The 15,906-nt window shown below is 45.2% G+C and overlaps 1 protein-coding gene across 1 annotated transcript in view; it reads left to right on the forward strand.

Annotated features, from left to right (window-relative positions):
• Window positions 1-15,906, forward strand: part of LOC124722737 (Down syndrome cell adhesion molecule-like protein Dscam2) — a 184,026-nt gene that overhangs the window by 27,208 nt on the left and 140,912 nt on the right. The window contains exons 4-5 of the mRNA XM_047247879.1: window positions 3,478-3,583; window positions 9,392-9,585. Of these exons, the coding sequence (XP_047103835.1) occupies window positions 3,478-3,583; window positions 9,392-9,585 (300 nt within the window). The remainder of the gene's footprint in view (window positions 1-3,477; window positions 3,584-9,391; window positions 9,586-15,906) is intronic.

Genomic DNA, 15,906 nt, shown 5'->3' on the forward strand with positions numbered 1-15,906 from the left:
CGTGTTCTCTGTTTGAAGATTTTTTGACACAGGCTGTAGTAGGATCTTATCGTATGCCTGCGAACTGCTAGCACCAATGTATTACCTACCGGAAAATCTACTAAAAGAACACTACAAAGACGTAAATTTGACAGTGAACAATAATTGTGTAGTAAATAATCTCGTGAGTTTTGAAAGTGAATTGCAACACTTGAAAACCGTACTAATTCGTTTTCTGCTGCTTTCAGTATAGTTTCACAGTGTCCAGACATGTCTTAACTTAAACCCTTTTGTCCAGAGTGGCGAGTTACCAGTATTTCAGTACATTGTACTAAGCCAGAATCATTTTCTTTCTTTTCTATTCATTTAGCAGATGGTCGGCAGTAAGACAGGCTGGCGGTATCCCTCTGTATGAGTCTGAAGGTCTCTAATTTTGTCATTGAAGTCATTAGACGATATGTATGTTTCACGAAGTAGCACGTTCCTTGCCTCTTTCGGGAACGTGAGCTCCCAGATCTTTTAAGTATCTCAGATATGCACAACGTCTTCCTTGTAACATTCCCAATTGTAGTTTGTGGAAAATTTCTGTGACATTCTCACGCTATGAAACAAACCCATGACGAATAGTGTACCTCTTGTTGGAGTCTAATCGGTTTTTGCTGTTAACTCTGTTTGGTGAAGGTTCCAAACTGATGAACAGTGCTAAGCAGTTTGCTCGAAAGACTTTTTTGTAAGTGATCTAACTCATGGCTCAGAAATTATAACCGTGTGCTAAACATCCTGTTGGCTCACCTTTGGTAAGAAATACAGATGCAGATTCCAGGAGCCCTTGGCGGACATAATAAATTTTCACTCTACACTCACTACCTAGGGGATTGTTTGCAAGTGAATTTTCACTCTGCAGCGGAGTGTGCGCTGATTTAAAACTTTCTGGCACATGAAGACTTGTGTGTTGGACCGGCACTCAAACCTAGCACCTTTCCCGTTCGTGGGCAAGTGCTATGCAGACTGAGCTATCCAACAACTACTGATGATTCACCTTCACAGCCCAATTTCCGTAAAAACTTTCTCGCCCATCTAACAAGCCTCTCAGATTCGAATCCCAGTCCACCAGGCAGTTACAATCTGCCAGAAAATTTCCGGCCTTGGTAGGTTTCCATTGGTATGTGGCACCAGCTGTCTCGTCCGCCTACTTAGCTGTGTGGTCTGTAGGTCTGACTGCCATGCAGTGAACCTGGGTTCGATTTCTCGCCGGGTCGTAGATTTTCTCCGGACAGGGATTGGGTGTTGTGTTGTCCTCATCATCATCGACACGCAGCTAGCACAATGCGGCATCAACTGAAAAGACTTGCAACTCGGCGTCCGAACTTCCCCATGTGGTGAATCACTGCCTCTGTGCCATACGATCATTTCAAAAAAAATGGTTCAAATGGCTCTGAGCACTATGCGACTTAGCTTCTGAGCTCATCAATCGCCTAGAACTTAGAACTAATTAAACCTAACTAATCTAAGGACATCACACACATCCAAGCCCGAGGCAGGATTCGAACCTGCGACCGGAGCGGTCGCTCCGCTCCAGACTGTAGCGCCTAGAACCGCACGGCCACTCCGGCCGGCTACGATCATTTCCTTTCACCAGATGTATCTATCTGCACAGGTCATGTAGTTCCCATAAATCATGGGTCGATGGTTTGTGGGTGCAGAGCTGTCTCCCAATAGGTTAGAGATGTTTTCCATTGGCTTCAGGTCAGACGATATGAACTTGAGTTCACTACCATGCTGCTCAAACCACTGTAGTGCGGTTCTGGGTTTGTGCTGGAAGATACCATTGCCATCAGGGAGCCACCATACTTGAAGGGGTGCAGACAGTCTGCAGTGGTATTTAAGTAACCCACAGCTGTGATGATGCCTTCGATTACTACCACATGGAAGCCGAGGTGATATTTCCCCATAACGCAATAGTTCCTCAGCCAGAATGTGTCCGTGGTCGAGTGAATGTTTCGACAAGCCGTTTGCCTGTATAATTGCGTATGTGGACAAGACCGTCGACATGGTGCACTAAGATATGTGATTCACCCGACAAGATGACATTTTTGAATTGATCCACACACCAATCTCGATCATATCGTTCATAATAATCCTATAATTTACGATGTAGTTGGGTCAACGTGGGAACATGACACACAGGGGACGTCGTCCACCAAGATCAATGTTAAGCAATGTGCGCTGAGTGGTGTACTCCGAAACACTTTTTCCTGCACCAGCATTTTACTCTGTCGTCAAATTTGCCACAGACTGCAGCCTATCCTACTTTACTGAGGGGATGTGCCTCGGACCCCCACGTTACGTGATCAGGCGTGAACGTCCAACATCTTCTCACCTACTCATGGTTTCACCGCCCTTCAACCGCTTTCCATAGATGCCTACGACATCAGAATATGAACTATTGGCCAATTTTTCTGTTTCTGTGATGCTCGTTCCCAGGTACTACACCAAAACAAGCCTCCTTTGCCAGAGCCACTTATGTCGATGGGCTTTTCCCATTTGTGACCCACATCGTCTCTCGAATGACTCCTCATTTGTCACTACTCTGCTTGAATACCTTCTTTAATGCATCACATAGCCGCAGTGCCACGAAGCGGCATTAAATCTCACAGTGCGCAGTGGTCATGATTGTATGTATTGTATTGTATGTTAACCGGGGACCTAGAAACGACGGAGAGGCTCCGTCCCCGCCGCAGCCGCAGTGGTCTACAACCCCACGACGACTACCGCAGTCCACTTCACCCCTCCGCCGGCCCCACACCGAACACAGGGTTATTGTGCGGTTCGGCCCCCGGTGGACCCCCCAGGGAACGTCTCACACCAGACGAGTGTAACCCCTATGTTTGCGTGGTAGAGTAATGGTGGTGTACGCGAACGTGGAGAACTTGTTTGCGCAGCAATCGCCGACATAGTGTAACTGAGACGGAATAAGGGGAACCAGCCCGCATTCGCCGAGGCAGATCAAAAACCGCCTAAAAACCATCCACAGACTGGCCGGTGCACCGGACCTCGACACAAATCCGCCGGGCGGATTCGTGCTGGTGAAGTGATAGTGATACTTTGGCTGATCAGAATTAGTCTCCATTAAGATTCCTTCAATAAGTCTGATTTTGATATTTGCCTTCCTTTCAGGTAGATTCATGGGATCGTTGCACCTTACATAATTCTGGACTGAAACTGATAGCCGATCATCTAATGATATCGGGTACTTTTTTTTTTTGTAGTTGCACATATTTCATTAAATTTACTTATGTTCAGGGTAGCTGACAATTTTCACATCCGGCTCTGATAATTTTTTTCGGTTTACACGCTTTTACGGACATGATGAGTTCTAGAAGATTCAAATCTTTCAATATACAAAACTGTGTCTGTCTATGTAAAATTTTGATACTTATTTTGAAGATGGTACATTGTTATACCTGTACTACTGTAAATGTGTCCTGTTGTTTTCAGACTCTCCGAATAGAACACGTGGAGAGGTCAGACCGAGGGATGTACCAGTGCGTGGTGTCCAACAACGAGGAGACGGCGCAGGGCACTGCGGAGATCAGGCTGGGAGGTGAGGCCTTCCAGGCAGCACCGACTGCTCTGTACTACCCCTGCGAGCTCTTGTCTCACTGGTATCCTTGCAACACCGCCAGTCTATAACCGGTATTCTGCAACATGGCAATGTCTTGTATTATAAAAACAGGTTCAGAGCTGCAGTATCCTGCTGAATTAAATTTTTCATCTGGGCCGGGTTGGTGTAGCAGACATGAAAGAGTGACGTTTGGAAAAGCAGAGGAGAGGTACTGGAACATTAAAGCTTTGATCGAAGGAAAGAAGGACGGCAGAGTGTCAATGTCCCTTCCACAGTACAGTCCTTGGAAGTGGAAGAGTACCTCGGATTCAACAATGAGGAAGGAAATTCGCCGTAGCCCTGTGTAAGGGTCCATCACAGTATGCGCCACGTTTTACTGAAAGACACTACAGGAAATCTAATTTACGACTGCCAAAATCGTTTCTATTCTATTTTAGGCATTCGAGTCACAAACTTCGCAACTTTTCAACTTAATTTTATCCATATTTGTCGTGTTTCTTCCGTGACTGTATTACTTTCGTAAAATAAATAAACCGACCCCCACAAACTGATTAGCAGTGATAGCCAATTTACAACCACCAAACATCAGACGCAAAGCTGTAATAGAAAAGGAATGGAAGAAAATATCAAAGCAATGCAGTCTCCCAACTCATAATCATTTACAGATTATGAAGTCGAGGACGCCTCATTGGAAAGCTATCCGAAGGTTAGATGTTCTCGAGGAAGAAAGAGGTTGACACTGCCGAAAAACACACCACGCAAAATGGATCCCTTATTGCTGACGTGACCAAACAAGTTCATCTGGAAGAGGTTAAACAGAATAAAAACTGGAACGGGTCGCTATAAAAGCTTAATGATAAAGTGCTATCTTGCAAATGATCCTTTCTGTGAGTGCAGGTTTAGGGCTTTTTCAGTTCAGATGTTCGGTTTGCAGCGTGTATACTGTAATTTCCTTTTCTCATTCAATATCTGGTTTATTACGACTCGTGTCTTTTTTGTGGTGTGTTATTCTGATGTATTTTTATTTCCTGATGTATTATTGTCTTTGCCATGTTGAACGAATATACAAGGTGAGTCACCTAACGTTACCGCTGGATATATTTCGTAAACCACATCAAATACTGACGAACCGATTCCACAGACCGAACGTGAGATGAGGGGCTAGTGTAATTGTTTAATACAAATCATACAAAAATGCACGGAAGTATGTTTTTAACACAAACCTACGTTTTTTTAAATGGAACCACGTTAGTTTTGTTAGCACATCTGAACATATAAACAAATACGTAATCAGTGCCGTTTGTTGCATTGTAAAATGTTAATTACATCTGGAGATATTGTAACCTAAAGTTGACACTTGAAACCTCCGACGTTCAGTTGCGTGTTGAAGCAAACACGGGCCACGGTCAGCGAGCACCATCTGCAGGGACATGTTTACGATGACGACCGTGTTTACGAGTGTGGCTGTAGTGTACTGTTGTGGTTTGGTCTAGCTGTCGCAGTGTCCGCATGTAGCGCTTGCTGCTATTGTTATTCTGCTTTCGTCTCCGCACGCAGACCAACTGTAGTACACCGTGTTACCAGACGTCTGTGATAGCGTAGTGTTGTAGGAACTGTGACCGTGGTGTATTCGAACTCTGAAAAGGCGGAGATTATACTCATCTATGGCGAGTGTCCACGAAATGCAGGTGAAGCCTGCAGGGTGTATGCAGAACGGTACCCGGATAGAGAGCATCCAACGTGCCGCACATTGCAAAACATCTACCGCCAACTGTATGCAACAGGTATGGTCGTAGCGCGCAAACGGGTCCGTAACAGGCCTGTCACAGGAGAAGCGGGTGCAGTTGGTGTGTTAGCTGCTGTTGCCATGAACCCACACATGAGTACACGGGACATTGCGAGAGCCGGTGGACTGAGTCAAAGTAGTGTCATGCAAATACTACATCGTCACCGCTTTCACTCGTTTCATGTGTCGCTACATCAGCAATTACATGGTGATAACTTTAATCATCGAGTGCAATTCTGTCAATGGGCATTAACAGAGAATGCGTTGCAGTTCTACCTGTTTACCGATGAAGCGGGTTTCACAAACCACGGGGCAGTGAATCTACGGAACATGCATTACTGGTCCGTGGACAATCCTTGCTGGCTCAGACAGGTAGAGCGACAGCGACCGAGGACTGTAAATGTATGGTGCGGAATCATTGGCGACCACCTCATTGGTCCTCACTTCATTGCAGGGGCCCAAACAGCTGCAACATACATCGCGTTTCTACAGAATGATCTGCCAACTTTTCTCGAAACTGTCCCACTGGAAACGCGTCGACGTATGTGGTATCAGCATGATGGTGCACCTGCAGATTCCGCAATTAACACTAGACTGACCCTTGACAGGATGTTCGACGGGCGTTTCATAGGACGTGAAGGACGCATAAATTGGCCAGCGTTCTCCTGATCTTACACCTCTGGACTTCTTTCTGTGGGGTACGTGAAAGGAGAATGTGTACCGTGATGTGCCTACAACCCCAGAGGATATGAAACAACGTATTGTGGCAGCCTGCGGCGACATTACACCAGATGTACTGCGGCGTGTACGACATTCATTACGCCAGAGATTGCAATTGTGTGCAGCAAATGATGGCCACCACATTGGACATCTATTGGCCTGACATGTCGGGACACACTCTATTCCACTCCGTAATTGAAAACGGAAACCACGTGTGTACGTGTACCTCACCCCTCATGGGCCGGCCGCGGTGGCCGTGCGGTTCTGGCGCTGCAGTCCGGAACCGCGAGGCTGCTACGGTCGCAGGTTCGAATCCTGCCTCGGGCATGGGTGTGTGTGATGTCCTTAGGTTAGTTAGGTTTAAGTAGGTCTAAGTTATAGGGGACTTATGACTTAAGATGTTGAGTCCCATAGTGCTCAGAGCCATTTGAACCATTTCACCCCTCATGGTAATGTACATGTGCGTCGGTGAAAAAGACCAATAAAAAGGTGTTAGCATGTGGACGTAATGTGCTGTTCCAGTCTCTTCTGTACCTAAGGTCTATCACCGTTCCCTTTGGATCCCTACGTAATTCGGTGCTGTCCGATACACACGATCGAACAGCGGAGGAGTGGTACTCAAGCGTCAACTTTAGGTTACAATATCTCCGGATGTAATTAACATTTTACAATGCAACAAACGGCACTGATTACGTATTTGTTTATATGTTCAGATGTGCTAACAAAACCAACGGGGTTCCATTTAAAAAACGTAGGTTTGTGTTAAAAAACATACTTCCGTGCATTTTTTTATGATTTGTATTAAGCAATTACACTAGCCCCTCTCCTCACGTTCGGTCTGTGGAATCGATTCGTCAGTATTTGACGTGGTTTACGAAATATATCCAGCGGTAATGTTAGGTGACTCACCCTGTATATAGGGTGATAGGGGTGTTAGTGCAAATGTCTCTGTTAATGACTAAGGACAGTGTACTGAACAACAATAAATCAATATTTACTTCATTTTCAGACTAATAACTATAGCTATTACGAAGTAGTATGTTTTAAGGTCGGTTAGTGATATGACCAGACGAAACTACAATCGTCCGTTGTAACTGCAGTTTCTTTGATTGGTGTGGTAGATGGTGGAGTATGACTACAACATATGTCATATTAGTTCACTTTACTACAAGAATGATAGAGATTTGCTTAACTTTGTACAATCCATTGCAACAAGAATGTGCCAAATATTTACGACTATCTGTCAATATTAAATCATCACTTCATGGAATCTTTTACTAACTATTCTCTTGAATTATAAAGATAACAAAATTCTGAAAAATAATTGTTCATTCTAACATACAAGTAACACATGTGGCTAAATAGGCAATGCAGTGTGCTAGACCAGAGGTCATGAACTGGGCTGATATTTCCTTTCCCGGGAGAACTGCGGAGCTGGGAGAAAGGTATGGCTTCTCCAGTACCTCGCATTCGTCGTTACAGTATGCAGCGAGACATCGCTATCTTCCGTGGTATCAATGCGGAGTGTCGACTTTGTTACGGTACGACGACCATTGGACGATACCACAGTCAGACCTCCAAACATGGGTGGCACAAAAAAGCCATTAGCGCTTATCTTTCCGTGGGCAGCAAGTCAGTCTTGAAGTGTAGACGCAAGCAGAAAGTCTATACTGACAGGTGTAGTCCGTGGTGCACTTACAATCATGAAGAAAACATCAGGCAGTAAATTATGTGATGTATTTGTAGAAAAACCGTCACACACAAAGAGAAAACAACTGATATACTGATGTGTGTACATATTAAGGTACCAATTTCAGCACTATCTCTACGTATACCCCTAAGACCATGTATATACACTGAAGAGCCAAAGAAACTGGTACACCTGCCTAATACCGCGCAGGGCCCCAGCGAGCAAGCAGAAGTGCCGCAACACAACGTGGCATGGACTCGACTAATGCCTGAAGTAGTGCTGCAGGGAATTGACACGATGAATCTTGCAGGGCTATCCATAAATCCGCAAGAGTACGACGGGGTGGAGATCTCCTCTGAACAGCACGTTGCAAGGCATCCTAAATATGCTCAATAATTTTAATGTCTGGGGATTTTGGACGTGTGGGTTGTCGCATTGTCCTGCAGGAATTGCCCTAGTCCGTCGGAATGCACAATGGACATGAATGGGTGCAGGTGATCAGACAGGATGCTTACGTACGTGTCACCTGTCAGAGTCGTACCCAGACGTATCAGGGGTCCCATATCACTCCAACTGCACGCGCCACACACCATTACAGAGCCTCCACTATCTTGAACAGTCCCCTGCTGACATGCTGACATGCAGGGTCTATAGATTCATGAGGTTGTCTCCGTACCCGTACACGTCCATCCGCTCGATACAGTTTGAAACGAGACTCGTCCGACCAGACAACATGTTTGCAGTCGGCAACAGTGCAATGTCAGTGTTGACGGGCCCAGGCGAGGAGTAAAGCTTTGTGTCGAGCTGTCATCAAGGGCACACGAGTGGGCCTTGGGCTCCGAAAGCCCATATCGACGATGTTTCGTTGAATGGTTCACACGCTGACGCTTGCTAATGGCCCAGCATTTAAATGTGCAGAAATTTGCGGAAGGGTTGCACTTCTGTCACGTTGAACGATTCTCTCCAGTTGTCATTGGTCCCGTTCTTGCAGGATCTTTTTCCGGCAGCAGCGATGTCGGAGTTTTGCTGTTTTACCGGATTCCTAATATTCACGGTACACCTATGGAATGGTAGTACGGGAAAATTCCCACTTCATCGCAACCTCGGAGATGCTGTGGCCCATCGCTCGTGCGCCGACTGTAACACCACGATCAACCTCACTTAAATCTTGATAACCTGCCATTTTAGCAGCAGTGGCCGATTTAACAACTGCGTCAGACACTTGTCTTCTATAGGCGTTGCCGACCGCAGCGCCGTATTCTGCCTGTTTACACATCTCTGTATTTGAATACGCATGCCTATATCAGTTCTTTGGCGCTTCAGTGTATATTGGAGCTGTGCTACTTCCCTCGTTATGTAGAAGCTTGGAGAACATGACTCACAATTGCTTACTTGTCTGTTTATGACTGAGTGGTTAATACAAGTGCCTTACGTACTGATTCATTTTCTATCCTGTACGACGGGAACAAATTTGTAACTTTTGCTGTAAACAATAATAACTTGGTTCACTTGGAAGGAGTTTGGTAGATACGAGTACGCGCCCCGACGGAGGCCGCAGAGCGCGAGCAGTGAGTGTAGCGTTTGCCCGCAGACTCGTCGCCGGTGCTGGTGTCTGCGTTCAGCAGTGCGACGCTGCAGCCGGGAGACACTTGGTCAGCCCAGTGCGAGGCCGCCGGCTCCCCGCTGCCGTCCGTGTCGTGGCTCCTGGACGGACAGTCGCTGCATTCCTCCGCCGTGCCAGGGGAGCGCAGGGTGGAGGTGGGCCGCCACCCGCTGGTGGTGACAGTAATACTACTAGCAGTAATAGTATACTGACTACTTCCAGTGGTCCGGAATGGTGTTGCCAGCCTCTACACAACATGCCACGTGCTCATGCAATCGATAGTTCGATGTGCACAATAAAGGTAGTCACTGACGTAAATCACTTCCGGCCCTTGCCAATCAACTCACCGAAACAGCAATCACAGTTTTTATCAAATATGGTTGTAGTACTTTTATTCATCCGTGGAACATGTTTCTAATGGTACTGGGCATGTCATCTGCCTCACTAAATGGCTAAGGTGGTCAGTCATTCTCATTTTTCAGGTTGTTTGTCTGAAAGATTCCAGGCGCAACAAAAGTTTTTTTCGGTATTTCATACAATTATTGACTGACGCAATATACCTATGAAGATTCCAGCACACTTCGTTTACATTTGTGACGTCACACGACCGAGTCATTGATGTAGAGGCATCATCACTCTGTGATCTGTTTTATCCTCATCAGTGACAAGTGACATCCCTTCCCCTCCCTCCTGTTTCCTACCAGTCATAGCGGAGTATTAAAAATAAAACAGCCAATAAAAAGTTCAAGATAGCAGGAATAGCCCAATTGTGCTAGTGGGAAATTTAAAACACCCTCGCCAGCCGGGGTGACCGAGCGGTTATTGCGCTGCAGTCTGGAACTGCGAGATCGCTACGGTCGCAGGTTCGAATCCTGCCTCGGGCATGGATGTGTGTGATGCCCTCAGGTTAGTTAGGTTTAAGTAGTTCTAAGTTCTAGGGGACTGATGACCTCAGAAGTTAAGTCCCATAGTGCTCAGAGCAATTTGAACCATTTAAAACACCCTCCCCTTCCCTCCCCCAATAATCAGCTAATAACAAATCCAAGAGACAACTAGTTCTATCGTGCTTTATGCTCCACCACTTCCTGCTCTTCTTCTGTCAGTTACAGCCAAGGATTAAAATGATGTGTAAAAATTGTGTCAAGTTACATCATTTCCTTAAGATTTACACAAAATTGCTTACACATATGTCTCTCTGGTAACCATTATGTACGTAAAATTGTATACACATGCATCCTGGGTAGTCACAATTAAAGTGCAGCTAATCGCGGACGTCCAGTGTGCGCTGTAATCATTGTCCCGCAGCAAAACTTGGTAGATATGCTAATATGTTAATGCTGAACAGATTTACACTGAAAAAACAATTCCCGTTGTGGGCACGAGGTTCAGTTCTGGCGCTGTACACTGTATGACATCCACACTGTCATAAGGCAAGTCATAACGTGAGTGAACATTATGGCACCCGGAGAAGAGAGACTGTGTGCTTTTTGCGAAATACTCTTATGCGAATGGCATCAATTACAGTGCTGCATTCGGACAGTATCGCTGACTGAAAGGTCTGAGGAGATGCCTGATGTCATTAAATGGTTTAAAGAAGATGATAATTTAATTCTTAAAGACGGATGATCTTGGTGTGGCACCAGAAAGAGAAAGGCAAACTATCCCAGTGGAAGTTATTGATGAGGCTGCTGTTGCTTACACATACGTCCCTCTGGTAACCATTATGTACGTAAAATTGTATACACATGCATCCTGGGTAGTTACAGTTAAAGTGCAGCTAATCGCGGACGTCCAGTGTGCGCTGTAATTATTGTCCCGCAGCAAAACTTGGTAGATATGCTAATATGTTAATGCTGAACAGATTTACACTGAATGCTACACGTGCTAGTGCTCGTGCAGTGTCACGAGAATTGTCCATCCCATGGTTAACTGTACGGGAAGTTTTAGTGGTACCAGCACAAGATCCAGACGGTACAGCTACTGAAAGCTCTGATCCACCACAAAGTTCCGAATCTGCGCTTCAGTACCTGGCACGGATCGAAGATTATGACATGTAACTGGACAATATTCAGTGGAGTGAAGAGGCACATTTTACTCTACAGGTGGCAGTGAATGCACGGAACTGCCGAATCTGGGGTTCTGTTAAAATGCGTGTTGTGCACGAAGAACCATTGCTCTCGCCATATGTGACGGTGTGGTGTGCATTCACAGGCACCTTTATTCTCGGTCTGTTCTTCTTTCAAGAGAATATACGCACAGGGCCCGGTCGGGTGACATAACCTCTGCACGTTACCAAGACCTCCCTGTCCACCACCATGTAATTCGTGCTTTGTAAGTGCGCAACTGTGTGGAAACCACTGTTTTCTTTGCAAGGTGCGGCCACACCTCATCAGATTAAGATCGGATTAATGCAACCTTTCACAAATATGTCACCTCCAGAGGCTTTGCAGATGCATTACCTGCACGAATACATGATTTGAATCCATGTGATTTTAGACTCTGGGGATATCAAAAGAACACGTTTACCAGGGACCAGGGACACACTCGGTCTCCACCTAATCTGAAGGCCACTATACGAGTACAAGGACATGTTGCTCAGATTCCACCGCAAGTGCTGCGAGTAACTGTGATCATGTAGTTTTACAGATACAGCATCTCATCGACGTCTCCGATGCTCAAATTGAGCAAACTGTTTACGCGGTGGTTACTAATAAAATCGATATTATGCCTTTCTCACTTTTTTGACCTTTTCTGTCCACATCTCGTTCCTAATCCATTACGTATGGAAATATTTCTACACGCTCTTCTTCGACTCACGGCGCCAGATTTGCACCCGGAGCCAAAATTGGAACTTTTTTCCAGTTCAAATCGGTTACATATTAAGGCACAGAATGCCTACAAGTTTCGATACACTTTCATTTTAACCAGCCGGTACCTCTAACGTTATATTAAAATGGTTTGTATAAAAAGACGTAAGTTCAAAATGTGCACTTTTACAGAAAGCTGCGTAAGGTTTTTGCCTTTGAATTGATCTATATTCCATAGATCAAATCCTGTACTCGTTACACACATGTCACCTCTCTCATACAAAGTGATCATTTCCTCTCTTTCTCTCTCTCTCTCTCTCTCTCTCTCTCTCTCTCTCTCTCTCTCTCACACACACACACACACACACACACACACACATCTGCGTCAATACACACACATTAAAAATAGATTTGTATCACCCCGGTTCCCAGAACTTCTGAAGAGAGACGTTGCTGTGAATACTGTATCACAGACACTGTCCCTTTGACTGTACAGATATGTCATTAAACCCGCCCAAAGATGTAAACAACCATGCATGAGCAGCGCCTATTAGACGCAGGGGTCCGACAGCCGATCAGATTCGGTCATTCCACCAGGAAGGAGGTACACGGTTCGTTTTGTGTGTAGTTCAACGATACCCTGACGGTCAATACCGCGGTTCGATAGCATCCGCATTGTTACTTTGTACCAGGAAGTTCTCTCAACAAGGGAGGTGTCCAGGTGTCTCGGAGTGAATCAAAGCGACGTTGTTCGGACATGGAGGAGATACAGAGAGACAGGAGCTGTCGATGACATGCCTTGCTCAGACCGCCCAAGGATGACAGTTACCTACGGATTATGGCTGTGAGAAACTCTGGCAGCAACGCCACCATGTAGAATAATGCTTTTCGTGCAGCCACAGGACGTCGTATTACGACTCAAACTGTGCGCAATTGGCTGCATGATGCACAACTTCAATTCCGACGTTCATGGCGAGGTCCTCTTTGCAACCAGGACACCATGCAGCGTGGTACAGATGGGCCCAACAACATGCCGAATGGACCGCTTAGGATTGGCATTACGTTCTCTTCACCGATGAGTATCGCATATGTCTTCAACCGGACAATCGTCGGAGACGTGTTTGGATGCAACCTGATCTGGCTGAACGCCTTAGACACACTGTCCAGTGAGTACAGCAAGGTGGAGGTTTCCTGCTGTTTTGGGGTGGCATTATGTGCGCCCGACGTACACTGCTGGTGGTCATGGAAGGCGCCGTAACGGCTGTACGATACGTGAATGCCATCCTCTGACCGATAGTGCAACCATATCGGCAGAGTTTTGGCGAGGCATTCGTCTTCATGGACGACAATTCGCGCCCCCATCGTACACATCTTGTGAATGACTTCCTTCAGGATAACGACATCGCTCGACTAGAGTGGCCAGCATGTTCTCCAGACATGAAAATCGAACACGCCTGGGATAGGTTTAAAAGGGCTGTTTATGGACGACGTGACCCACAACCACTCTGAGGGATCTACGTCGAATCGCAGTTGATGAGTGGGACAATCTGGACCAACAGTGCCTTGATGAACTTGTGAATAGTATGCCACGACGAATACAGGCATGCATCAATGCAGAGGACGTGCTGCTGGGTATTAGAGGTACCGGTGTGTATAGCAATCTGGACCACCACCTCTGAAGGTCTCGCTTTATGGTGGTACAACATGCAATGTGTGGTCTTCATGAGCAATAAAAATGGAGGAAATCATACTTATGTTGATCTCTTTTCCAATTTTCTGTACAGGCCCAGGAACTCTCGGAACCGAGATGATCCAAAACTTTTTGATGTGTGTACTACAGATGGAATGAAAAGAAAAACTGTATACCAATTTTGATTTGGACTTTTTCATTAGTCAATACGTGAATAATCCTAATAGTAAATGCAACATAATTAGCGTTTTCCATCTCCAACCATGAAGGTTTCAAATGTTTAACGTCAAACCCATTAACGCATATGTAAAGTAATCAGACGTTTGAAGCTGTTATATACATGGGAGCTCGATTCTTTCAGGAAGTGGGTTGGTAGAGGGTGGGTTGGTGGGTTGGGACACAGAGGGGGGGGTGTAGTGTCACTGGTGGTATTAAAAATTTAAAAAAAGCAACAAAAGTAACATGATTCATATATTAGGCATAATATACATACTTACAGGTATAATGTGACAACGATGAGGTAGATGGTAAGCTGTGGCCTTATAATAAGAACCGTGGTGGCATTCACCTGAAGTAATTTAGTGAGAGCACGGAAACTATAAACCAGATGTCAAGATGACGACAGGAACATCCTTCCTCCTGAATATATACCCAGTCTGTTTAAAACTACGCTACCTCATTCACTTTACCCCTAGTGTACAGTACTGTTACACAAAGATGTTATTTAATGAAAAAGATTATTGCTACGCTGTTCATTCATTTTCACTCCCAGTCACTGTGCCACTCAAACAAAGCACCTTTCGGTCGTACCTCTGACTCACACCGGCTGAACCGGCCGAGTAACGGATCGCCCCCCACTGCGTTCCGGAAATTATCGCTCAACAGAACACACATTTGTAGAAGCAAAGCTCCAACTTCTCACCTAGTAGATATTTTTCAGTTATCCAGTGTGGTGTTTTCCCATAGAGTGTGAGTAGAATTTTGTTGTTTTCCATGTTTTCGTGTCTGACTGACGCCATTCCGCCCACAAAGAAAACGGAGAAAACTTTGGCTGAAGCCACCGCATAGTGCTCCCACATGAACACCTGAGAATGCTGTCTTCTGTACGAATGCAATTTATTATTTCCCGCCTGAGATTCTTGGGATAGTTGCCGGTGCGGACCGACCATGCAACCTGCCTACGCCGAGGCTCACACAAATCTTCTGCAGAATGTCCAGTACACTAATTAGCCGAAGCATGCGTCTAAGTATGTAGACATGAAACTACATAAGATGTGTGTCAGCGGCTCGATCCGCGCAAAACATTAACATTCACATGATATTGGGTTACGGATGTCGATTAACAAAACGGCCTAATTACTGCACAGATTTCCGTCAATCGATGTAAAAGAAATACAACACGGAAAGTGTCAATGCAGCCACAGGGTGACACCTTTCAATTGCACACACTACATTATTCTACACTACACTACAAACACACACACACACACACACACACACACACACACACACACACAGTGTAACGCTAGACACACTACCAGGTGACACCAGGACTGACGATTTTGTGTACTGCTAATTCCCAATTCCTAGCTTGAAAATTGAGTCAGCATTCCTCTTTGGGCTTAGAAAAAGGATAAAAATACACCTAAGGTAACAGGTATTTTATAACTGTGTTGTTAAATAAGTTCGTTTTATAAATCTCTTTAATATTCTCGGTCAATTTAATGTACAGGTTTATTATTTTCAGAAAATCGTATTTTGAGTTTCATGTTTATTCTTCATTTTGTTCCATGGCAGTCAAATGAAAATGAGTCAGATGGAAAAAAGTAAGTAAACTGTTTATTACTAGTAAACTCATCGCCGTAGCTGTTAATACATTTGTTCCACTCTGAGACAAGATGGTCAATGCTTTATGGAGAAATGTTTGCAATTGCCTACGGAACCACGATTGCACCCAGATATGTACCTCTTCATCCAAAGCAAATCGGCGGCCACGAATGTCTTTT

The sequence above is a fragment of the Schistocerca piceifrons genome, chromosome X, assembly GCF_021461385.2.
Source record: "Schistocerca piceifrons isolate TAMUIC-IGC-003096 chromosome X, iqSchPice1.1, whole genome shotgun sequence".
NCBI classification, from domain to species: Eukaryota; Metazoa; Arthropoda; class Insecta; order Orthoptera; family Acrididae; genus Schistocerca; species Schistocerca piceifrons.